Genomic DNA, 26525 nt, shown 5'->3' with positions numbered 1-26525 from the left:
CAACTCTTGCTCTGATCATTGGATCTCAGACACCTAGTCATGTATTCCAGTCATCCATCCTCATTCCACAGATTGTTGAGCTTGTGTCCCGAGTCCTGAGATTATGATTCGGAATGGTAGTCGTTTTCTTAAAAAATATATATGATTGGCCACTCTTAGAGGAGTACAAATTTAAAAAAAGAAAGAAAAGCAGTGTGCTTGTCATGCAAAGCAAGATGCAGAATGACTATTCATGAAATCACAGTATTATGCTCTTACCACAAAAATCATTTTCAAATCTGATATTCATCCTCCAAGTCAGCGAAGGCAGGCACTAAACATCTCTGATGCAAACCCCACATGAGGGTGGCAGCAGAGTGATAAGGAAACTTTAAGGCATTTTCTCACGTGCTTTATGCTAAGGGTGAGTAGTTATTTTTCATCTCTTTGTAGCTGTACGTTATAACAAGATGAATGGGCCCATGGCTTGCCGGAAGCCATAACTCTCTCTGTAGTTGACATGACCAGATTCCCAGTGTTGGCCTTTAAGAGCTTGAGAGCAGAATAAAAACATTGACTCCTCCTGACCTTTCCCCTGTGTCTTCTCTGGGCAGAATATCTCGATGCATAATGCAGTTGGTGGGGCCATGACGGGGCCCGGAACTCACCAGCTTAGCAGCGCTCGGCTGCCCAACCACGACACCAGCGTTGTGATTCAGCAAGCCATGCCGTCGCCCCAGTCCAGCTCCGTCATCACTCAGGCACCTTCCACCAACCGCCAGATCGGGTAAGGAGCCCTCCTCGGCTGCCCCTGGGTCCTGGCTGGAGCTCAGGAAATGTTTCTGGACTTTCTCCTGGTTTCTGGTGCTCAGATTGGTTGGTTTTTCTGGCTGGTGTGATATTGGCTAGAGCTCAGAGTCATGCTTTTGATGGGAGAAGGGAGGCGTCTCCACTTGGTAGAAGCTGTTTTGACCCTGGACTTTGGGTGGTAGGGGTGGGGTGAGGAGCAAGTCATTCTGTGTCATCATTTCTTCAGACAAGATTTGTGAACTTTAAGATGACTGTGGGAAAACCCATGGTTGTTATGGAGACCAGAGTATAGTGCGCCGAACAAATGCTTGACATGGTGGAGGGAATGCTCTACCAGCTCAGCCTTGTCTCCAGCGAGTGTGCCCTTCCCTTCCTGGGAGCTGCCACACTCATCTGCTGTGTCTCCTGTGTACAGCAACCCCTCCTTGTGTGTGAGAGATAAAAGCTGCCCAGTGGATACTTGAAAGTGCGATAGTACCAAACCCTGCGTATAATATGTTTTTTCCGTCTGATAACTGAGATAGCTATTAAGTGACTACTGGGTGGGGTGTGTCTACAGCGTGGACACGGTGGACGGGGGATGATTCACATCCTGCGGGGATGGCTTAGGACGCATGAAGTTTCATCATGCTACTCAGAATGGTGAGCAGTTTAAAACTTGTGAATTGTTTATTTCTGGAACTTTCCTTTTAATATTTTTGGACCACGGTTAACTGAAACTGCAGAAAGCAAAACTACGGATAAGGGGGACTACCATATTTCCACAGTCGTCCTGCCCTCTGCTCATTCTTTACTGCTTCTCCTTCTCGTTGCTACCTCCTTGTCAACCTCCCCTTCTCTATGTTGGTCTGTACTGATTCCTTGAGTAGACAAAGCAAAGAAAAGCCCCTCCCTCTCCTTTATGCAAATAGACACTACTGAGGCATTGAGGAAAAGTTGGTAGAAAGATCCTGTTATTGAACCCGACGCACCATGCCATGTGATGGAAAGAGCTCTCACTTCTGGGTGTCCTGCGTTAGCTCTAGCCCCTCGCTATGGCAAGTGTGGTCTGAGGATCCATAGCAGGGGCATTTCCAGGGAGCTTCTCAGAAACGCAGACTCTGGCCCAGCTTCCTCATCCCCAGAATGAGGATGGTGACTGTTCTTTCCAACCTCATGAGAGTAAAGATGAAATAAAAGATTTAAGAGCATGTGGGTTCGTAGGAAGGAAAGGTAATAACTTTAAGCCAAAGAACTGTGATAAAGTTCTCTTGCTGGCTGCTGAGAGCTGGCTGCTCTGTGCTCCCAGAATTCTCTTTTTAAAGCAAGAAGGGGCGCTTGCTGTGTTTGATATGGGCATCAACATTCAGTTTGAATTTTCAGTCGAATATCGGATGTGGTCGTTAAAAAATTAGACGCTGCTCCACAATTTGTCAGTATGTCTTTCCCCTCTTGTTTTTTGGTGTTAGAAGAATTCCAGACCCTTGGACTGGATGCAGTGGCTCACGCCTGTAGTCCCAGCACTCTGGGAGGTCGGGGTGGGCGGATCGTGAGGTCAGGAGATCAAGACCATCTTGGCCAACATGGTGAAACTCCGTCTCTACTAAAGATACAAAAGTTAGCCAGGTGTGGTGGCGAGTGCCTGTAATCCCAGTTACTCCTGAGGCTGAGGCAGGAGAATGGCTTGAACCCAGGAGGTGGAGGTTGCAGTGAGCTGAGATCGCGACACCGCATTCCAGCCTGGCGACAGATCGAGACTCCATCTCAAAAAAAAAAAAAATTCCAGACCCTCAGGGAACACTGGCATATGACCACTTATTCCTCACTAGGATGCTCCAGAAGAAGCACCTTGTCTCACATTTTCAACTTACCAGCATGGGCTGTGACACGTAAAGACCCACCTTAAGAAACGAGAGTTATGAGTAATGACCACATTGTGAGTTTGCCGTGGGTGGGTGTGCTTGGTTTTCTGTTCAAGAAACAGAACATTAACCTGGCCCTTCGAATGCTTGACTTTGTTGAAAGAAGCCTATGCTAGGCTGGCTGTGTCTTTGCTAAAGAGTTCCTTTCTTCTCAAATGACCAGGAGAGCAAATGTTGCCGCTATCTAAATCAAGAACCCATAGTATGCTAAGAGGGTGGGGTGGATTCATTAAAGACAGCATCTAAATCTCCAGGGATTTCTCTCAAGTGGCTTGGCTTTCAGCAGACAATTCACAGTAAGGCCAGCTAATTATAATTATTTTATTTTTCTTTCAAGGGGAAAAAACATAAAATGTGCTAGAATTTACTAGCAGTTTTACAGCATTCCTTCCCCCCTGGAGTTCTCCTGCCTCCCTCCCGCCGCCACCCCCCACCAACTACCCTTTTGGAGGCCCTTAGTATTCAGCCATTGTTAGCACAAAGCTGGTCTTTATGAAACAATCTTTTAGGGGCTAGCACTAAAGTTTAAGATGAGTGCTGACTGTGTCAATAATTTACCCAGCTGCCCCAGGACTGTACATTTGGGTGACGTTTGTAGGCTGTGTCACCATGCCTGGATGGAGGTGGGTGTTTCTCTAAAATAGATGCCTTTTGGACACACTCCATCTTCCCATTTATTCTCCAGTCTGGGGTGTTGCGTGTCACTCCTGGTGTGTCCTAGGAGATAATTGTCACTTTTAGGACACTATCTCATTGCCGAGCCTGAGGGAGGCTATTTCTTTTCTTGAGATTCCTCCCTGGTGTGTTTGCCATGTTGATTCGTTGATTCAAACCCACACATCTTGTCATTTTCATTTTTCTCCATCCAAAACCTTGCCCAGATGGTTCTGGAGACTCAGCAAGAAATAACCCAACCCATCTCACCAGTAGATTCAGTATGGAACTCTAGGTGGTAACATTTGGGGATGGTTGACTCTTTTATTTCTCTCAGGAAAGAGGAAATGAGTACTTATTTGAAAACATGAGTTCCCTCTGGAGACTGTGTCTTTAAATGAGCATTTGAAATTGCAGATAGCTTTTTTTTTTTTACTTTTTTTTTGAGGCTGCACAGAACCATATTGTAGTAATATTCTGATTTTTATCACAACCTCAAATATTTAAGTGTCAAAATCTGGCCAAGCCACCTGCAAATGTTTGCCATGGCTACTGGCCAACAAAAACAGCAAACAGCAATGAAAGTCTTCATTCAGGCTCAGCGCTTAAGCTGCATCCAGCCAGAAAGGCTGGGACCCACCTGTGCCCACGCACAGCGCTCTTGTGCTACAGCCAGCGGGTGTGTTCACGGCTGAGACTTTGTGGGAGAGGGGCCCGCCTGGCTTCTGCTCCCCCTCTTCCCTTCCCTTCTAGCAGTGCTTGGCTGCTGCAGACAACCCCATGTTCTCCATCTTCTCTGTCTCGCTCTTCTCGCACTGCAAAATTTAAGCTTTGAGGCTTGAAGGTATTGAGAGAGTTATCGACTTGAAAATGGGAGTGGTGCCAGTTATCACAGGGGTTTGGGGACAAAGGGTAGGCATCCTTGTAAGCATTTGATTTTCATGCTTTTGGAACAGACGCTGAGCCAAACCAGACCGAAATGAGTGCAAATGCAAAAATCCAAAGCAGTAATGTTCAAAGGAACATTAGACAAACAACATGTGCAACTTCCATTCCACAGCATAGCGACCCGTACCATACCCGATGCCCAGTTCTGTGAAAGTAGTGCCATTACCTCAATAGAAACCAGAGGTAAATATAAGTACCTCAAATTGCTCTTGTGTGGTTGAGCAGGCTAGAAAACCCAGAGCTATAGGGAGAGTGGGAGGCATCCCCAAACTAGTGACTACTTGTGCTTAGTCAAACTGGCAGACGCTCTGTCGGGAAGAGTGTCTTTGGCTGATTGATGGTAGCATTTTCAGAGATAAGTTTCCCAGATGGAAAAAAGCGGGAGCTGTGGGGAAGACAAGTGAGACAGAAAACAAGCATGTATTAAATAGAGATAAAATCGATTCTGCCTTGAACCAAATATGTGGCCAAATCCAAACCGTATCTCTCCTCTAGTCATTTTTATTAGCTATCATGTAACAGGCTCATTAATTCAGGATCAAGTCAGCAAAGCATGGGAAAATGGCGGATGAATAGGTAGCGCTGTTGGAAGTTCACTCACTCTGTGTGTCTCTCATTTTTTATCCTCTAAGACATTTTTGTGGGAGTCAATCATCAGTTGAGTAGGTGGCTATAATCTTAATAGATCCCAGCTTTCTTAACAAGTTAATTCTTCCTTATGGGATAAGTGTTAGTAGATAATTGACACTCAGTAATTCTTCAGGAGAGCAGTGAAGATAATATGGAATTTGGAGTTCTACAATGGATATGAATACAGAGTCCTGACAGGTTATGGGAGACACTGCCAAGCTATTCTACACATTTTTTTCTTACCCTTTACTTCTCTGTAGGGTGCTGGCCAAATATATCTAACATCAGGATAGACAAATGTGGAGCATTCTGGTTAAGAGAATGGATTGGCCAGCTGTATCAGGAAACTTGGGAATATGTTCAACAGAATGCATACATGAAGACATTTATATCAAAAATACTCTCCCTAATTTTACACCGATTTTAATCCTGGAACATACAGTTCCACATGATGTGTAGCTTAGGCATTTGGTTATAAACCCTATTTGCATAGGGCTGTAGCTGGGCAATAGAGACGTAAAACTTAGCAAGAAACTTATATAAAATATCATAGAAGAAAATCTTGTTTTATGTAAAGATAAAAAGGTGCCAAGACTTATCATAAATTGTACCTCCTCTCGCCTTTTCCATGCCCTTTTATCCCTTTTCTCTTTGCAATCCCAGACACTATGTGTCATGCAGAATATTAGATGTAGTTCAATGGATATAACCAAGGAAAACAAGCAACCAAAGAAAAATGACGATGAAAAGAAAAGCTGATTACATCTCAAAACTTGTTGGTGGCCGAAGCAATCCTCCTTTTTTCTATTGGGGAGAGTCGTGTGCCTTTGCTGTGTGAGTTAACAGTCCTGCCCAGTGTTCCATCGAGATGGGAATGTTAATAGATTTGAGGGGTTTCTGTCATTGTTGCAGGGGGTTGGGGGAAGAACAGCAGAGAAGTTGGCAAATGATAACATCACCGAAGGGCGTGGTTTAAAGAAGACCTAAATAACAAAGCAGCTTACAGGTTAGGAATGTGTTTGCCCTGTCAACGCATACGTGTATGAATCCATTTTTAAGCATTTTCTAAAGTTCCTTGAATGAAACGGAGCATGAGTAAGACTGTCACCATCTACAATGGGCTAATATGGGGGAAATTCAGGCCAGCCTCCTTCCTGATGGAGGCAGCGGGGCAGTAGGTCCCCGGCTTGTCACTAGTTCTCAGCCCTTAGCCAGGACAACATGAAGCCCCTTTGAGTAATGCAGACCAGAAGCCATTATTTCCTGCTTTGTGTTTTGCTGAATATCACAGCTATGAACATAGCTTTATTATTGGAAAGTTGCTGGATCTTTCACAGCCCCAAGAACATTTACGAGGGCCCTTCCGGGGGATGCTTTCTGGGAGGGTTGACAGACTTCACCATATGGCTCCCGTTAAATCCCATGCCGAGCCTTGAGAAATTACCTCTGACAAGGGGGCCAGCCGCCTTCCACTCACAGGGTTTTATGTGTGGAACGAAACATTAAGTACTGATACTTGAGGAAATATAATGTTTCTTAACATTCAAAAGTTGTAACACCACATGGTATTGTGGTCAGATGAAGGGGGTAGAGCCAGAACATGGGAGCACATGTCTGGGTATTCCAAGAGGCAGAAAAATACCCCAGCTCTCATCTCTGAATCTGGTTCTTGCCTGTGATTCCTCAGGCAAGCATTGTGTCTTAGTGTTGTCTCAGCTTCCTATCTGGAACACGGCAAGGCCACTCTACTTGGGAGAGAAAATCAGAGGTAACTCCTCGATGGCTCAAGCCCTTCGTTAGAAAGGACCTTGATACTGACACAGAAGAGGAAGGAAGCTACTATGTATTCAGTATCTATTATGTGCCAGGCACCGAGCTAGCTTTGAATGTTATTTCCTGTAACGCTTCAATGGCTCAGAGAGGTGGCTCTTATTTACCCCAATATTATTGCTCCAAGAAGGAAAGTAACTTGTCCAAAGTCACCCAGCCAGTGAGATAAACAGAGTTTTGAATATGAGTGTATTGGACTCAAAAGCACGTTTTCCCACGCTCCTGAACTTGGCAATACCAGTGCCGTGGGAGACCCATGAGCATGCCTGAGACTGGGAGAATCCTCTATGCACAGGTGTTAGCCATTGCTCAGTCTGTCTGGTTACAGTGTCAAACACTTCATCCCCTCATGTGTAAGAAAACCAAAGCATCACAGAAAAGTGAACGGCCCTGTCTCCGACATTTGGTTGCTCTGTATTTGGCTTCTTAGCTTGCAGGAAGACCTCTATTCCCTGCCCAGATGCAGTTCTGCTCCCAGATTTGTTCCAGTCCTGAGGGGACAGGTGACTTTGCCCATGAGCTTCTCTTGGAGGAAGACTTCATTTCTGGAGCTTCCATACAGAACCTGGCAGAATCTCAGAGTTCCTGAAGCTTCCCTCTAAGTGTCTTGGTGTGTATTTCCTGTCTTCTATTTTTGGAAAAGACAGACACCAGTGAGGGACTGCTTCTGCAGCAGCTAGCCTGGGATCATCCTTTCTGTGCTTACAGTAAATCTAGACACTTGTTCTTTTGTGCAGCATATTGAAAAGATATGCCTGGAAGACAAGAGCTTGCTCAGAGCAAAACCATCTCAGGTCAGAGGGGAGTCAAGGAAAAGCATTGTCGTGGGTTCAGAGGTCACGGGTTTTAGACATTCAGGCTCTGCCATTTAAAAGGTTTCCAGCCTTGGCCAAGTGCTCAGCTTCCCCAGGCCTGGTTTCCTTCACCTGCATATAAAGGGGTTAGCCAATTAATTGAATCAGTCTCAGCTCCAAAATTCTTATTCCCTGCCTCTTTTCTGTCTCAAATTTATTCTCTCTTTTTGTTTGTTTTCCTCCAGGAGCAGTCTGGCAGAAGCTCTAGAGTATCTGACCTCCTAGATAGGTTCACCTATCCCAGAGAGTGAGGACAGAAGAAGTTTTGGGAAGAGAAGGCAGTAAAAGGCAGTACAAGTTAGGGGTCCTAACATATGAAGTTAGAGAGACTTGGCTTCTAGGCTTAACTCGTAGGTAAATAACAGAAACCTCTTCTCTTTGTCAGGTGTTGGTTACAAGGCACATCTCTACTAGTTTAGCATGCGTAATTCTGTTACCTGGGAATTAATACAACCATTTTGCAGTTGAGTAAAGTAAGGTTCAGAGGTTGAGTGACCTGCCCCAGGTCACAGCGATAATGGCCAAAGCCAGAACTCGAATCCAGACCACCTACTCTACACACTATCCCACAGTTCCCAAGAAACTTAATTTGCCCAAGTTTAACTTTTCTCACCTGTAAATGGGGGAGGTACCACTAGAACATTCTCAAAGTTCTTTTCAGCACTAAAATGTTAATGATCTCATAACTAATTTAAAGTTATAAACTACTTAATAAAGTAACTTCTTCGGGTGCTCAGTGCTACGTGCATGACTAGGTATAGTTTCCTCCCTTGAAGTAATCTTATCAGGAATTTTTTATTGTATTCTCACTTTGCTAACGGTGGCTTAGTTTTGGAGGCTTAACTAGAAAAACACCTAAAATAGTAAACAATGTAAAAGAAGTCCCACGCAAGAGATCTGGATGATGATTTTGCCAGACACAGTCCTATGCGAAAACGCAGTCTACTGCCTTATATGCTGGAATTATTATTATTTGGGGAATTATTCTGTGGAAGACCTGAAGCAAAGCTTTATCTCATATCACTGGTTAGCGTCTGCCTCTGTGTAAGCCTTGGATAAGGCACCATATAAGTGAATATTTGGGACTGAGAGTATATAGTCTCCTATAATGCAAACTGCAAAAATTAACTGCTCTTTTCTGTACATGTTATAGTTTCTACATCAAGATTGGCTCAGTATTTCCTGTTCACAAATCCAGAAGCAAGAATGAAAACCTAGCAGGTTCACATGGCTTGCGGTGTTTAGAGAGAGTCCCATGACTGAGTATAACTGTTTATTGAAGAATACCAAAAAGACTATTGACGTGGGGAAATGATTAGTGTGCAGTGCCCTGTGCAAACTGAGCGTATTAGGAGAAACTTGACTTGAACCTGGTAATTCAGAGCTGGTACTTTGGAACTGGAAGCACACTTTGCTTTTTTGAAGTTTGAGCATGTCCAAGTAACAGGGCAGTGTCCCAGTGGACATTTCAGATATTTAGAGCTTTCATATTCTATAATACTGTATGTCTCATCAAATGTAAATAACTCTTGCCGAACTGTTTGATGGATTCTGAATTAAAAGAGAATCGTTAATCTAGAAATTTGGAGCTAGCCTGTGGTGCCCTTTGTGTGTATGATATATTCATGTAATCAGATACTTTGAGATTCAAAAGACAGCTCATTCCACAGGTTCTCTACTATGTATTTTTCATTTGTATTACAGCAAATAAATTTTCTCCACAGTCACCTTTTATATCCTTTCTAATGGGGATTTAAAGATTATATAAACACCATTAGCATTTTACCTTTGATTGAATGAGACTAACACATAAACATCCAGTTTGGTCTCGAATTTTGAATGTAAAGGGAATCCTTGATATTAAGATTCTGCTATATACAGATGGAATCCTATTTCATGAGGCAGTGCGACACCATTGCTCTAGGGATGGAAAGCCAAGGCTGGTGGCTCTGACTGTACCATGCATGAGATCTGGACTTTGAACAGGCTTCTTTACCTTGCTGGGGGCCTGACTTTTCCATCTTATAAAAAGAAAGAAATGAAACTAGGTTGTCTAATAAATGCCTTCTCCTAGCTCAAATTCCCAATAATTTTGAAACAAGCTCTTAGGAACAAGTGTGTTTCCTTATCATGGCTCGCACCCTACAGCAACACTACTTGGCTGACGTAGACTGCTGAAGAAGAATTCTACAGAACGCATACATTCGCATTTAGCAGGCAGTCTAGTAATCCATTTGCCAGGTATGTTGTGCTTTTGGCAAATATCAACTAAAAGTTCCTGTAGAGTAATAAACATTCTTAATGGTACCAGACACATTTAAAGGAATTTGGAGTTTTATAGTTTTCCCCCCTTTGGCAAAGTGCATTTTGGCTGATGATTAGGCCAGTAAAGTCTGTAAAATGATAGGACCCTTGTGAGCATTGGGTAGTGACACGATGGAATGTGCTTGGTTTGCTTTTGCAGGGTCACAGTCCTTTGCAGAGAACAGATGGCCCCAAACATCTTTGAAATGCTAGAAATGACTTCCTGAATAACCACATACCCATCATATCTTGGTCCAGCGATGGTAATTCACAAGCCAAACACACAGCACTTTACAGCTGACCTCCAGTGTATTATTTTTAGTCTATAGAACGCATGAACGTTTTCTACATGAATAATCATAATGATCACTGGAACCTGGAAGAGCAAATACTCATCCCCAAATCACTGGGCCATTGAACTCCTGTCAGATGAGCGATGACATTCTTAGAATCTATAGGGGCAGGAGACTAAGCATTTGACAGACTCTCAGGGATCTCTGCTTAGCATGTCACTTCATCTCATTTTTTCTTAAAAGTCATGCTCAAATTGCATATTTAAAGAGATAGGCAGTACAGTGCTAGATTAAAGAGAAGGTAAATGGAGTAGAAGCAGATTCCATTCCAGTATTGTTTGGGTTGCGGAAGGGAAACCCGTTGGATGAACCTGCAAACTCAGTGAAACCAGTCTAATTCTAAAGTCTTTCCAAAGCCCCATGTTGAGTCCTTGTATATTTTTAATGCCAAAACTAAACAAAATGCAACCTATAGATGCATATTCCAAATCATAGACTTTCAAAAAACAGTGAAAGAATTAATTTAAAATAATCCAACTAAACTTCGTATTGTTAGAGGTGACTGAAGAATTTTACAGACCAGGTACATCCAAATAAAAATCTGATGAAATGGAAGTCTGGAATCAGAGAAAGTTAAAGACTTTTAACTAAAAGGAAAATGAGGGGTGTGCGTGTGATCGGGTGTGTGGTGTCAATTACTAGATGTGTTCCAATCCCCCCACCATATGCACACACTGTGTGGATAAATGCTACTTACAGCTCTGTAGTCAGGCACTTTGTAGAGAACCAGAGGAGTGAGTATGTTGAAATCTCATTTGGCAAGTGTGTGTGTGTGTGTGTGTGTGCATGTGCGTGTGTCACAGAAAGAGATTTTTGTAAAAAGAGTGTGTGAAACTTTGGCTACCCCACCTGAAGCCACAGACAACCAGCCTTATATTGGGGCCACTGCATTCCATAATTATTATTGCCATTAGGAATAATTATTATTTGCTTGGTTGAGTTGGCAGTTTGGAGCTTGCCTGAGACAGAGGCTTCTCACAGGAGCCACAGAACACAAAGGCCCGAACAGTCACCCACAAGTGCTTCAACATGTCTGGACAACGTCCTTGTCTTGGTTCACTTCATTGGGTTTCATACCCATTGAGCTTCAGACTGAATGAAAAGTGCATCAGATACAGAACCAGCGTGAATGAGTGCCGGCACTCAGGAAGCTTTTTTTGATTGAGGTCTGAATTCTTGTCTTTTCTCAAGTCTGGAGATGAAAGTTAATATTTTTCATGACACTGTGTTCCTCTAATTAAAAATAGAAAAATAAATAACAGGATGGGTCTTCTGCTAGAGGCTAGGTTCGAAATAGTCTGAGAGACAAAGTGCAGGAGAATGAGGAAACCCCCAGCCAAAAAGCAGCAAGGCCGTTTAGGAGGCAGGGCAGTGACAACTTGAACTTTATTTTTTTCCCAATGTGATTAGCCTTCTTGCACACAAAGCCCAGATTCCAGATTCTGTATTGTTTCTTCTTTCTTTTGCTGTATCATTTTGAAATAACTGTTTCAGAATATTCCTCCGGCCCTCTCTAAGGGATCTCAGAGAAAGTGTGGCCAGCGGTTTTTAACCAGTGGAGTGTTCACAATAGAAGCTGTCCCTGGCGAAAGGCTCAGCAAGCCATTAAAGAGAAAAGAACATGACAAGACATTCTTCCAGACGTTGCTTTTCTGGTAGACTTGGTTGGTTCCTTGCCAAGGCCTGTACCACAGTCACAGGCAGAGGCCTGTGGGTGCTTAAAGAGAATCACACATGCCCTCAAGTGCGGGTGTGTCTCTCCTCCCCTTTACATCTTCCTCCCATAGTGGTTGTCTGTAGCTCAAGTGGCTGAATCAGACCCCTCAAGAGCTTCCTAAAAAAAGGCTGAATCAGAAGAAAACACCCAACAGCTTCCAGTTACCGTGTCAGGCCCAGCAGAGTGCAGTGAATTTCAGCTTTGTCTCCACAGGCACCCAAACGATCTGTCAAGCATCGCAAAGCCAACTGTGATTCTTAGACAGGGCAAGGAAGACCTGGGTGACCTGGCTAGAATGAAGGGAGGTGCCACGTCTGTGTAATCATGTCCTGTCCACCTGTCAAGAATGCAGATGACTTGGTGCACACCTTGTCACAGATGTGGTGCCAGGATGGGGTGAGCAAGAAGAACCTCTTCTCCCATTCTAGGCATTGGAAAGATACTTATTTTGCTATTATCCTTTGCACAAAAGGTTCTTTGGGTGAACGCCCCTGTACGAATAAGAAGTAAATGAAAGTTGCACTGCAGTGATTTCTGAGGATTTGTGGTCCTGGGTATTATATATAGAAAAACCGTTTACTGGGAAAATATTACAAAGGAGCATTCCTGTCTGGGTTTTTATAAAAGATGACAAACTGTGCCGTAAAGAAACAGAAATCCAGCACTTTCTCAGTAGTATTAAAGCCTGTCCTTAGGTAAAATTTCATGGGAGTGTAGAGTTGCTGCTTTTTCATTTTTCATTTGTTCTTGGAATTTAGGGGTAGAGAAAGGCCAAGGGAAATGGCCCTTCATCAGCCAGGAGTTTAATAAAGACAGGACTTTAATTTGTTCATTCTCAATGGTAGCCTTCACAGGGAACCACATTTTTACAAAGTCACAGTGGTATATTGTTTGTATCAGCTCTTAATAAGTTCCATTGTTAACTTTTACATCAAAGACCCTGTTGCACCAGCTCCTTTTTAGTCTTAATGATAGGAAGTGCTTGTTTTCAAGGTGTTTCCATGAAAAGCATTTGATCCTTCATATTTCCTTGATGGATTTCTCTGGAAGGCTGGGAGTTTTCCAAAGTCTAACTGATGAAGGGCGTGGAGATTGGCCAGGTGGGCAGGGCTCCCCGTCTCCCAGGTATGCCTTCTACCACAGCAGCTTCACATTTGTGAACTTAGTTGGGTTTCTGCATCAGCATTTCTTTGAACAAAGGGTTCTAAAGCAAGAACGTAGTTTGAAAACTACAAAATTGGAAGATACTTTTCTCTCTACGTACCACGAACAAGAAGAAAAGTGAATTCTTGGGTATGATTAAGCAGGTACCATCTTAAAGACCAATTTCCAGGAGAACCAGAGATGTCCTCATCATCATGGAGAGTGGGTGAGCTTGGAGAGGCAAGCTGTGGCTTCCGAAGTGGTTAGGGGGAGAATAAAACATGAAAGAACTTTCAGCAATTGGATATGAGGGAAGAAAATCATCAGAAGGGAAACATAGAGACTTCATGGGGATCTGTCCATTTTAATCTCTCAGGAAAGGGTTGAACAACGACAACAAAGGAGACTGTATCATTTCAGTATACCCTTTTGGGCCGGGTGCACTCACACATGATTGCAAGGCGGTGCCCACGGCACTGAGCCCCAAGAGGAGCAGAGAGGCAGCATTCATGGGCAGAGCACCTGTGCTTCAGCCTCCACCTTCCACCTGCACACCTCCACTCTACGTTTCAGTTTAGTCTGCCAGGATTTCACTATCATTTTTTCCTCTTTCTTCACAATTTCACCTCTACCATGGTCAAGCCTGAACTCTGCCTCTGGGAATGTCTCATGGGACATAATGATGACTTGCTGAGGCCTCCTTCTCAGTGCCTGGCCCCTGGGACACTCCTTTACTTCTTCCTCCTTCATAGGCTCAGTGTGTCCTCATCTCACTGGCAAGTCCCCATTGCTTCCCTCTTTAATTACTGCATATGTGTTGTCATGAGTTGAATTGTGTCCCCTCAGAAATACGTGTTGAAGTCCTAGGCCCTGGCCCCTGTGGATGGGACCTGATTTGGAAATAGGGTCTGCAATCAGGTTAAGACGACATCATGGAGGATTTGGATGAGTCCTAAAAGCAATGATTGCTGTCTTTATAATAAGGCCATGTGGAGACACAGGGACTGAGACACACAGGGAGAGCACCATGTGTTTGCAGGGTCAAAAATACTGGAGGGATGGAGCTATAAGCCAAAGAATGCCAGGGACTGCCATCCACCACCAGAAGCCAGGAGCCAGGCATGGAGCAACTTTCCTTCAGAGCCCTATGAAAAAGCCCTTCCTGCTGACACCTTGATTTCAGACTTCTAACCTCCAGAACTGTGAAAAAAATACATTTCTGTGGCTTTTAAACCACCTAGTTTGTGATAATTTGTGACTACAGCCCTAGAAAACGAATACATGTGTCTCCATGTAATTATGGACCTATCTGCTTTGCCAATGGAATCGTGATTAAAAAAAAATCTATCACTCCATTCTCCTTTTTTTTTTTTTTTTTTTTTTTTTTTGAGACGAAATCTCACTCTATCGCCCGGGCTGGAGAGCAATGGCATGATCTCGGCTCACTGCAACCTCCGCCTCCCGGGTCTAAGCAATTCTCCTGCCTCAGCCTCCCGAGTATCTGGGACGACAGGCGCCCACCACGACACCCAGCTAATTTTTTTTATTTTTGGTAGAGATGGGGTTTCACCATGTTAGCCAGGTTGGTCTCAACCTCCCAACCTCGTGATCTGCCTGCCTTGGCCTCCCAAAGTGCTGGTATTACAAGCGTGAGCCACCGCGCCTGGCTCATTCTCCATTTATTGAAGTATAGCAGATGTGGGGGATAAATAATTAGGATAAAAAGCCAACTAAGAATAAACATGACACTACTCTCTGGAGAACTGCTATCTTGCTGTTGGGACCTGTTTGGTGAGATGCCCCCAGTTCTCGGTTCTCCAACTGTACAGAAAGGGAATGAAGCGGCCTGCTCTAGGTCAAACAGGCCCACCACGAGTATCTTCTATGAAAGATCTTAATAGACATGCATTTTACCTGGACTGCAAACCTACGCTGCCATAAACATCCCCTTTGAGGCAAACAAGGGAGAGAATTTTTTCTTTAGCCTTGAATGCTCTGCTCAGTAGTAGTTGCTGGATTCTGAAGCACACACTTCCTGTTGATTAAGCTGTCTGCCCTATAATTTGCCAGGAATGGAAGATCAGCGTTGCAGAGAGGTATGGGAGCTTTTCAACTCAGCCTTCTAGAAGTTTGTAGCAGCTAATGACATTCTGGCAGCCCTGAAGCAGCTTCCTGTGTGGACACGAGGGAAAGGGCACCAGAGACTTAACCTGAGGGAGGAGAGCCCGGGGTGGGCCTTGTTTCTCTGTGTGTGTGTTTGTGTGTTTCTTCAGACGCTGGGGCTTAATCACCGAGAGATTTCTTTTAGGTGGGGCCTAATTCATTTCAGCCCCTCAGCCGGAGGGCTAGGGCTCATTTTCATGACTGATCAGAGTTTTAACTGCTGCACTCTTAATACATGTATTTGAAAAAGGAAGTAGCTTATGTGACAGGACTGTTCTTTTCATCTGTTCACTTTTCCTAATTCTTTTTGAAGCATCCTCTGCCTCCTTCTCTGGCTCTGAGTGATTTAAAGGCAAAGTCCTTGAGTTTATATGTTCCAAGAAACCTAATGCTCCAAGAAATCCAATAAAGCCCCACCATCAGAATTGTTCTGGGGCATGAGGGGGCAAGAGATGACCACCCAGAGTGAGGCTGCGTGGGAGGGAGTTAAAAGCAAGTAGACATATTCACTGTCTGAGGCTCTCATTGAGTCAGGGTGAGTGCAGGCTGCAGACACCTGTGTGGTTCTAACTAGGTTAACAATTACTTGAACATTTGAAAATTTAACATTTTCAAGTCAGGGAAGTTTATTTACCACTGAGCATAGCAAATAACAAAGGGCCCTTTTGCCTGTGTATCCTTCCTATTTGTTTGAATTCTCCTGTCTTTAGAACTTTACATTTTTTGGATGGAGTGATCCTGGGTTTTCTATTTCTCAAGGGTTCATCAAATCACTGTGTCATCTTGAGTCCCATACTATTTTTTTTTTTAATAAGTCAGAAAATGGAAGCAATTCTCTCAGTCAGACGCTGAGTCGGCTTGAAGGGACACTTCTAAAAGCACGTGCTCCGTGTGGTCCTCACTGTCACGGGCCAGAACTCTGCATGGGCATCTTCCAAACTCATGTTTCTCCTAGAGTCCTGATGAAAGACCCCTCAGTGAGTGTGATGGCTGCCTCAGCAGGAGGAGAAGGGGAGGGGGGCAGCGAGAGTTCCCAGAGAAGCTCAGAGGGGAGGGGTCCAGGGTGTTCTTTAATCTTCCTAAAATAAGAATTAGCAAAATAATAATAACTGTAAAGAAACTTCCTACAGTTCTACCCCAGTAAAAGCAATAGGGTACCTGTCGCTGCCAGCCCTCTGGACAGCCCCCTCCCCTTGCCAGCTGAAGTCTGACCTCGGGCTCTTTACACGGCTTATTCTATTCTTTTGAAGCTTTCTCACTTCCATAAAGAGTAGAGAATTCTAAGGGCGAAGAAAAGAGGTCAGAGTAAATTTAATCACTTTCACCAGCAAGCATTTTCCAGTGGTGTGATAAAGAAAAGTAGGGAAGCAACATGAATTCCAGACCTCGAAATCATTAAAAAATTCCAAACTAAATACAAAACAAGTTCTAATTTAATAAGCCTTCTAAAAGTGGTTTGTAAGCAAACTCCGGTAATAATCACATTCTGTCTGGCAGCACCAAGTGGGAAAGAATGGGACGTCCCAGCGTGGCCTCGGGGCATGTTTGTCCGTCCCACAAAACCACCCTTTGGTTTGGCATCACTTTTCCCACCTGGCAATGCCTGGCTCAGAAGGGCTACAGACTGGAGTGTCCTGGCAGCATCCTCCAGGGCATTTCTGATGGCAAAAATCCAGACCCGAGGTGGAGAGAGTGGTCCAGCCACGGCTTCTGGAAGTCTCTTGCTATGTGACCAACCAAGATGACATCAGATCGACCCAAATGTTATTGCAGAAGGTGGATTGCTATGTTTATGGGATTCAAATCGTTCGTGTATTTATCTGTGCTTGGCTTCATTCCAAGAAAGGGATGTGAGGAGACGCAGAGAAAGTACAGTACAACAAGATTAAAAGCAAAACAAAAACAAATCTACAGAAGAAAGGAAAGTAGGGGTAGAGAATTCTGAGACTGGAAGACGCTGAAGTGGTTTGCTGCTGACGACATTTGTCATCATTGCTGTGATCTCTTACGTAAAATCAGCGTTGGAATCCACCAGTGCGGGGATCACACAGTGGAGCTTGTCTCTGGTGCTGCAGTGGGATTCTTTGGGTACACACTCAGCCTCACCTTCACCATTGATGCTGTGAGTCATCAGTGTGTTAATGAGCACTGAAAGAGCAGGCCAAAGGTAGCAGGATTCTTTGGGAGTTAAAAAAAATACATTTTGTAAAACTGAGCAGGCCATTGTGGAGGTGGATGGGGCTGGGGGTGGGGGTGGGAGAGGACAGACTCATATTAAAATCCTGATATAAAGTTCTAAGCAATGAATAAGAGGCTTAAATACATAAAGAGCAAGACTAAATTTGGACCAATTTCCTGTGAAATCTCTTGTGTAATATTTTCAATTTGTGCTTGTTTAATGTGGTTTATTTTCCTAAGGTTCACGGTATAGGTTTTAAATTCAGCCTTGGCTACACACATGTGTTGAGAGGTTATAAAATGAGAGCCAGCTCAGACCAGTCTCCAACTGGATGCCCTTTAGTGGAAAACATTACCTCCTTTTCAATACCTAAAATGTCTCCATGGGCACAGAGTTTGCCCTTTCCCTATCCCATTCCTGACTGCATTTCTACCACCTGGTTTTACCAGCACTTGTCTAGTTACATTAGTGTACACAAAGATGCTATGGGGGGGGGGCTCTTCACTGCAGATGAGGGCTCCAGGGCTATTTGGGGCCAACCCTCTGTGCAGTACCATTTTCTTTACCCAAAGGGATAATTCAACTCATTGGGTTAAAATAGAGGAAAAATCTCAGGCCCTACAGGAGACTCTGATTTGCAGTACAGAGTTCTAATTTTGTCTCTTGGTATCCTGGATCACACCATCCTTTGGAGGGTCCATTTCCTGTATGTGGTGGTACTGTTTCTGGTGACTCGAATACAGTATGTAGGATCTATAAAGTCAGATCCTAATGATATGGGGCCTCTGTTGTTCATGGTACTTGCTACATCAGACCTTGCATTATAGTTACCTGGGGTTTGTCTCCACATAGGTTTGAAGTCTATAAAGCAGAAATTGTGCTTTATTCATTTCTGAATCTCCTGCAACACCCAGCATGTTATCTAACGGAGGAACTATGTTAGTTTAAGTATGCACATACACATGGGCACAAAAGGGTTGAAAAGAGACATCACGTATGTACAGCTTCTTAATCTAAACAGTAAGAGATCAGTAAGTAAGATAAGTAGTTGCAGAACTGTTTTTATCTTCTTCAGTACCTTTCAACAAAATATGCATCCCTCATTCAGCAAATATTTACCAAAGACCTGTTTTTTTCTAGGGATACACAAGCCTTAGAGCCTTCCAAGTCTAGGTTCCAAAACCATGCAAAACTGTACACAGTTCTAGCTTTTATTTGCAACTCTGCCTGTGACACAATGTGTGGTGATGTTGAGATCTGGCATCTTCTCCTTGCCCCGGCTGTATTTTCTTACCTATTCTTTTGGCTTTTCTTTTCTCTTGGCATGAGAACGTTTCTGAGTTCGTGAATCTGGATTAGAAGTGGTCAAGGAGTTATTCTCCAAGCCTGTGTTTTCCCTGGAAGGGACAACATTATTATTGGCCAATGCTGGCTTTCTTCCCAGCAATGTAGCTCCTCTCTTCCCACCTGCCCAGCTTTCTAAATAAGTGCGGAGTCAGGAAATGAGCAGCTTAGAAATGTAAGACTCACTCTATGGTCACGTTTCCCTGACATTCTACTGTGAAAAATTTCAAACACATAGAAAAGCATAAAGGATGTATATTTGCCACCTAACATTCTACAATGGCTATTCACCATGTTTGCCTTATCATATAGCTGTACCTCTCTATCCATCAGTCTGTCTTATTTTGTGATGCATTTCTAAGTAAGTTGCAGACATCAGTAACTTTACTCCTAACCACTTCAGCATATGTATCATTAATAGAGTTGATATTTGTTTGTGGTTCTTTTTGTTGCTATTTACAAATAGCAAAATGCATAAATCTTGAGTATATTTATGCCAGTTTTCATATAGGATGCCATTTTCCATTCAAGAGTCTCTCATCATCAAAAGGCAATCATGAAGATGAAAAAAGATTCTGTAATACCCACAGTTTGTATATTTAGGTAGTGAGTACTGATTTTTTTCCTCTGCCTAGGAGTATCTATTCTAATCAGGAAGGAGCAGGAAGAGAAAAGGGCTGTGTAAAGTCCATGCGAAGGCCTCACTCTTGCAGACAAACTATGTCAGCTCCTTCTACTCCCTCTGTATCATCTCCCTTGTCTTAAGTCTTTTGTTGCTGTGACAATAGGAAAGGCATTATATCTGGTGGTATGGGGCTCAGCCTTGTCTTCATAAAAACCCAAATTGAAATCCAAGTTACACTGACTTTGGGAAAGTTATGCTTAATCACTCAGTGCCTCTGTTCCCTAATAAGTTAAAATGAAGATATTGCTCTCCAAGGCTGTGGTGATGATGCAATAAGAATGGATAAAAATATCTGGCACATAGCAAAAGTTCTCCATAACATGACTATCCTTGTTATCACCAACTACCTGCTCAATGTGTGGTTAGGGGTAAGTGTATTTGAGGGTATAGTTAATTCAGAAAGACTCTGATGTCTTTCAGATTGCCAAAGTTAATTTTTTTCATGATCAATGAACTTTTGAGGAAATACTGAAAATGTCCTTTTCTCCTACTGTTGTAATAAAAATGAGCACTGTTTAGTCTCACATAAGGTGTCTACTTTTACTCCAAACAGGATGACTGTCTGATTTTCTTCCCCATGTCTCTATCTTGCATCCCTGGAGTCTTAGCAAGTGAAGAGCAATGACAAAAGGGCTCCATGTTTTCTCTAAACAGCTTCTGCGTCTTCTTTGTAGCTTGAAGTCAAAGAGTGATTTATTTTTCACCCAAGCTTAATGCCATCCCTTCAAGCAGTTGGGCTTGAAACTCAGGAGTCCTCTCTGGCTTGTCATCTCCATTGCCCTCCATATTAAATCAGCCACAAGTTCCATTGATATTTTTCCCCCTCTGTCCTTCCCAGACCTTATGTTTTAAGGTGGCTTGTTTAGTCCCTTGCTTGTAATACTTAGAAAATGTCTGTAGATTTGCTACTTCCTGAGACTATTTCTTAGAAACCTACATGGAGGAAGTTCAGTTCTTCCTAAGAACTAAACCATAGTTAATTGCTGCTTCCACCTGCCTTCAGAAACGATCAGGGGAATCCAGTTTAGGACTAGACGTTAGAAGTTACAAAAGCTCTTCCAGAAGATGGACAGGGGCCAAGGGAGACTGGCTGGTAGTGCTATCAGAAGACCAAAAAAGGGACAATCTGAGCCCCAAGCTTTCTTCTGTACTGAGTCAGAAAAGGAGGAATATCTGGCTATCTGATGGTGGGGTGTAGGGAGTGGAGGTAAGTGCCAAATCTCACTCTATGCAGTGCTGATATAGTATTGGCAATACTGTTATATCAGTAATTTCCCAGCCCTTTGTGCGTGGGACCCATAGGCTCTCTGTGTGTGCCAGACACTTGCTAGAACAGCAAGTGAAGAAGCCTCGAGGGGATATTCTGCAATTTCCAATTGAGCTGAATTTGGATAGTCATAAATTGGATGAAGCTGTAATGCAGAACCAATGGTCATTGGTTCTGAAATTAGAGCTGAAGCAATTCTGATTTCTCAGACCCTTTAAGTTAGTCTTATCAGATCAGGCCATCACAGAGCAGATAGACAGGTAAGTCTCAGAGACCTCTGAACCCAATTAAAGTTATACCACAAAGAAATCAAACTCATGTGGTTTGCATTTCAGAGAGCTACATTTGGTGGGCTGTTCCTGTTTTAATTCGGTAACCTAATGCATACCATGTGAACATTTGAAACGCTTTTAACAGTTAAACCAGCTCAAATAACACAAAACCAGAGCAGCAATAAAGAATGAATTAAAGCTGATTGCAACTGTGGCCAACATAATTTTTTTTCTTGCAAAGAACTTTGGGGGAATAGAGTGCAGAGCCAGTGGGGGAAGAGAGACCGGTATCTCCATTTTCAACTTGGAGTAAAGCAGCAGGCACTCTTACTTCTTTTATTTCTTAAGCAAATGTTTGAAACCGATTAACTTAGAAGGTGTACTTAAATCTTGAAGGGGTTTTTGGATGAAGGAGCAAGGGAGATTGACATCCTTTTGAACTTAGAATGTGGTGGTTAGTAGCTCAGCATCACCCCTCTGCTGCTGGGATGGTTAGCTTAGTGGGCAGGGGTGCAGCACTAAGTTTGCAGAGGTCCAGAGTTCAGCCATGCATGGGTCAGTTAGCCTTATATGGAGGAGGTGGAGAAGCAAAACCTGTTCAAGTGCCATGGCCTATCCTTCCCAAATGTCTACAAACGGGTCACCAAGAAATGAGAGGCTGAGATAACAATAGTGATCAGTCGATGTGTTCTATGTGCCAGGCCTTGTGTTCGGTGCAGTCAGTGCCAGCACATAATAAACTAATTACCAAATCCCTTTGTATCTCTGTTTTCTTATTTGTAAAAAAGGGATACCATTACAATTACTATTTCGCAGATGAGGAGACATAAGCACAGGGAGATTAAGTTACTTGCCCAAGGTCATGTAAATAATGGCAAGACCAGCATTCAAACCCAAGTAGTGGGGTCTACATGGCACAACCACAACATATGACTCTAGCAGGTCACACAACTCAAAGATAAATCCAGTCATAGATAATGAGAGCAAATGGCATAAGCCTCAACCTCAGTTATTGGTCTCATGCCAAGAAAGAATTAACCGTGATGATAACCACACACACATACCACAGAATGCAGTGTGTGCGCCACCACAGCTACTCCATTTGTGTTGGGTGAATCACATTTTTTACTTTATTTTATTTTTGGACACAGTCTTGCTCTGTTGCCCAGGATGTCGCAATCTCGTGTGTGAGTGTCGCAATCTCGTGTGTGAGTGTCGCAATCTCAGCTCACTGTAACCTCCGTCTCCTGGGTTCAAGTAGTTCTCCTGCCTCAGCCTCCTGAGTAACTGGGATTACAGGCATGTGCCACCGTGCCTGGCTAATTTTTATGCTTTTAGTAGAGATGGGGTTTCACCATGTTGGCCAGGCTGACCTCAAACTCCTGGCCTCAAGTTATCCGCCCACCTCAGCCTCCAAAATTGCTGGGATTACAGGTGTGAGCCACCGTGCCCAGCCTGAATTGAATTTTATACACACATAGAAGATGCCTCCAGAAGAAAGGTTGGTGTGCTCCATCTTTAAGTGAAGACATTTCTATGAATAGAAAGAAATGGTGAATGATTTTTGCATTTATTTCCACCTGATTCTAGGCACTGGATGGGAGAGCAGTAGGTGTGAAGAGAGTAGCTTGGGCCCAGCCCCTCAAAATGTGCCATAGGTGATAACTAACTGCTTGCCACATTCCCGAGAATGTGCTGACTTTGTCAGAGATTCAAAGGAGGAAGGGAGAGGGGACCCATTAATTTCGGATCCATTGGTGACATAAAGCCTGCCAAGTGGGAAAGAGTAAAACTGCAGGAAGAAACATTATTTGCAAACTTTTGAGAGTTTATCCCCAGCAGCAGGGAGCCGAGTAACCACTGGTGGGCAAAGAGGCTCTCCTGAGCCCCCGAATTTGAGTTCCTTCTGGTGCAGTAGGAAGCCAGCTTATCAATCACTTCTGCAGGCAAAGCCAAGTTCATCTCCCTCATTTAAGCAAATACTCTCTCAGTCCCCTGTCCCCGCCTCCCAGTGCAGGAGAAATCGGCCTCCTTTCTCCTTACGAAATGGAAACTGGTATTGATGCTACCTGCTAGACTCTCCTAGCAAAACTTAGAATTGTGAACCATATGTAAAAAGGGAAAGCTTATCACTGGTTTCTTTCTTAACCTTACAGGTGAAGTCAAATGGTTAAAGTATCTTAGAGTAGGCAACTGTTTTCACAGCTTCTGTTCTGTTATTAATGGGGAGGAGTGGATTCAAATGCTAGATGAATATGGTGTCTGTTCAACTTAAAGTTAAGGTAAATCTGGTTACCACCCTCCACGACTCTGGTTTCAAGGATTACAGCCCACTTAACTCTCTTTAAGGCCTGGATAAATACAGGCTGCCTAGTCTTTCAAACATTCCTGGGGTTATTGGTCTAGTTGCACTGAGCTTTCTAGAAAAGTTTCAAGCCCTCCTGATTCCCCCAGGCTGACTCTGGCTCGTTCTGCGGCATGACTGTATGACTTTTAGCTTGTCAGTTGCTCAGCCAGACTGTGAACACATCGTGTGCTTGGAGACAATAAATAAATAATTATTGAAGAGTAAATGGGGAATGGAGCAAGGCAAAATTAAAGATAAAAATCCATTTTCTCTCTAATAAATAATTTTCATATTAGACTCTATAGTAGTATCTGCTTTCAGAGAACCCCACTAAAGACAGGGCCCTTCATACACGTCAGGCCCAGTTAACCAAACCCCTTGACTTCAAAGAAGTAATTCTTCTTCCTCCTCCTGTTTCCTACAAGCCCCTTCCACTCTGCAAGGGCACATGGTTCTCTGAACTTCCTGTGGTTCAGGAACATCAGTTGCCGTAGATCTCCTTACACCCTGCTTCAAACCCTGAATAACTTTTGGGTATTTCTAACTTTAGTCATTCCTCGAATATTTGTTGAGCCCTCCAACTCCTTGAGCCCCCACAATGCAATGTCTGTGTTCTCCTCTATGCCTGCTACATAGTAATACAAGTCCTTCACTTCTTAAAGCTAGGGCGAACTTAATGTGTATGGTGATTTTCTTTAACGTGCAGTATTTCTAAGAAAAATCTTTGCTAGCCTTCCTAACATAATCATGTCCTGCTACTAGATACTCTAAAAGCAACATGCATTTGTTCTTTGGTGGTTTATGGTTTTATAGGTATGTTTGTGAATATTCAGTTAATGCCTGTCACCCTCACTACACCAGATGTTCCATGAACTCAGGGATTGTGTCTGTTTTTTCTCCCTTCATTGTTTTCATAGAGCTCAGCACAGTGCCTGACATATAGTAGGTTCTTCATATATAAATGATGAATGAGCAGTGATCAAATTTGAAATAAAGTTTTAAATAGCTCAACATTTCTTTCTGCCTCAGTCTCAAGTCCTCTGGTAAACCCCTTTCTCTGGTGGATTCTACTTAAGTCTCACAGTTGATATAGCAAGTACTCCACTGTGCATCTAAACAGTCTTTTAGGATAAATCACTTTTAATTTTAGCCAAAGTCTGAATGAAAAGAGGCCTCTTCTTTCTACTTCTCAACCCTTCTCACCAGCATGGTCTTAATTTCAAAGCTGATGATGAAGATGGAACATGGAAACGGGTCTGGCTTACGGCTCTTCTGGCAGCAGCAACCTTGAGAATAATTGAGAGATCACATTTCAGACCCATTTTGCACACCATCAAAGCAAAGCGGATAGGAACTGAGGCTTTTGAAATCAGAGGGGCCAGGCCAGTTTTCATGCCACTCCAGCTGAAGTTCTCTGGTGTCTTAACCTCGGCAGACAGATATCATATGCCTCCCTCTGGTATGGTGTTCTGGATTCTTTGGGAAATACGATCTTTGGTCTCACTTTCATCGTGCTTACCATAGCATTCTAGGCTGAGACCTCCTAAATCACAGCACCATGCAATCCCCTCTATCTGGTGAACCTAAATGTTGGAATTTCAATGCCTTCTCCCCAAGAGGACACCTTTTTGACCAGGTGATTCTCTTCAGTGATGATATGGTGCAATTTTTATTAGACTTTGGGGTATAAAGCAGCTCTATAGAACGAGATAAGTGAGTAGTCCCCTGAATCAATTACGATGAGTGAGTACTCTCCCAAATCACTTTTACTAAATATTTCAGAAGTCAGGTCAGCATCAAAGTCAGATAAGCTCTAACTCAAACAAACTGAAATTTTACTCTTCCCAAAGGGTAAAAAAAGAAACCAGCTACCCTGGATTTGTCAGGACTGAATTTCTTGCATTGCATTGCATATATTAGAACAAAAGTATGATCTACACTGCAACTTACTTCCATAACAGCACTCTGAGACCCAGGAGTGAGTCACAGATGCTGAGAAGCATCTCAATTGCTCACTTTGAACAGTTCATATTAAATTATTGAAAGGAGAATGCATTAGAATTGTGTCTTCCTGTTTTCCTTTCCAAATGAAACAAATTCCTTTTGCTATAAGTGAAGTCTTTTGAACCAGTTAAAAGCATGAACTTGTAGCCAGATAAACCTGGGTCCAAGCCTGGGCCCTGCCAGTTAACTGCTTTGTGACCTTGGACATGTTTACTTTCTTCCTGCTTCAGTTACATCATCCCTAAATTATGGATAAGCAACAAACTCACATAGCTGTCATCAGAATTAAATGAGATGATACATATGTAAATTATTTAGCCTTGCATTCATTATAAAGATGCAAAAGTATTAGCTATTATTACTGCTGTTATTATTAGCATATAATAGTGATTTTCAATAGTGGGAAGGATCCCAGTTTATTTAATGTCGTATGAACCTTAGGGCCAGGATAATAACATAGGATGCTAGTCCCGACAAACTCACTGCTTCATTCGCACTGGGACCAAGCCCATGATTTGGTGTAAAACCTGAAACTTGTGATGTTCTGGCCTGAGCTCAAAAGTGTGGTTAATGGATAGTTAAACCTTTCTGAGGCAAACTCAGAAATTACTGGTTCCATTATCTCCTGGTTCCATTATCTCCTTGGCAGAATAAGCAGTGCAGTTCTTTTCCTTTCCCTGCTACAAAATGCAGGTTGACAGAGCAATCCTGGAACCTGAGAGCTGGATTAAAATGTGAGTTGCATGAGGCCTTGCATTTGACCCTCTGTTACTGCTTTCTGATGAGGCATAGCCATTTAGCCACCAGGAGCAGGCGTCTTCTCAGGAGCGACACAAGAGAAGAGCACACCTCTTTGCAAATGGAAAGCTGATCTCCTGGTCCTGGTCTCGCTTATTCCACCACAATTGTTTTCAGCTGTCCACTGGGGACCCTGAAGGATATGTCATTTCCAGCGCACTCTCCACCAATAAAACGTGCTAACAGTGCCCTTGGGGAATGTTCGGAGGGACTTGATTCCAGATCAGGAAAGATAAACAGTGGATCTGGAGGGTCTGGTTTAGATGCAAGTCATATTTCATGCAAATAATCCTGGGAGGAGTCCAAGGTCAGTTTGGATGTTTCTTTTAATTTGATGTTGGAC

At 43.2% G+C, this 26525-nt stretch overlaps 1 protein-coding gene across 3 annotated transcripts in view; it reads left to right on the top strand.

Annotated features, from left to right (window-relative positions):
- CREB5 (cAMP responsive element binding protein 5) overlaps positions 1-26525 on the top strand; it is a 422757-nt gene that overhangs the window by 167905 nt on the left and 228327 nt on the right. For all 3 annotated transcript variants that reach the window (XM_064380525.1, XM_012447789.2, XM_064380526.1), the window contains exon 5: positions 594-766. In XM_064380525.1, the coding sequence (XP_064236595.1) occupies positions 594-766 (173 nt within the window). The remainder of the gene's footprint in view (positions 1-593; positions 767-26525) is intronic.

Source organism: Aotus nancymaae, unplaced genomic scaffold (genome assembly GCF_030222135.1).
Source record: "Aotus nancymaae isolate 86718 unplaced genomic scaffold, 86718_ANA_hifiasm-v0.15.2.pri h1tg000025l, whole genome shotgun sequence".
NCBI classification, from domain to species: Eukaryota; Metazoa; Chordata; class Mammalia; order Primates; family Aotidae; genus Aotus; species Aotus nancymaae.
This window is presented reverse-complemented; position numbering and strand designations above follow the sequence as displayed.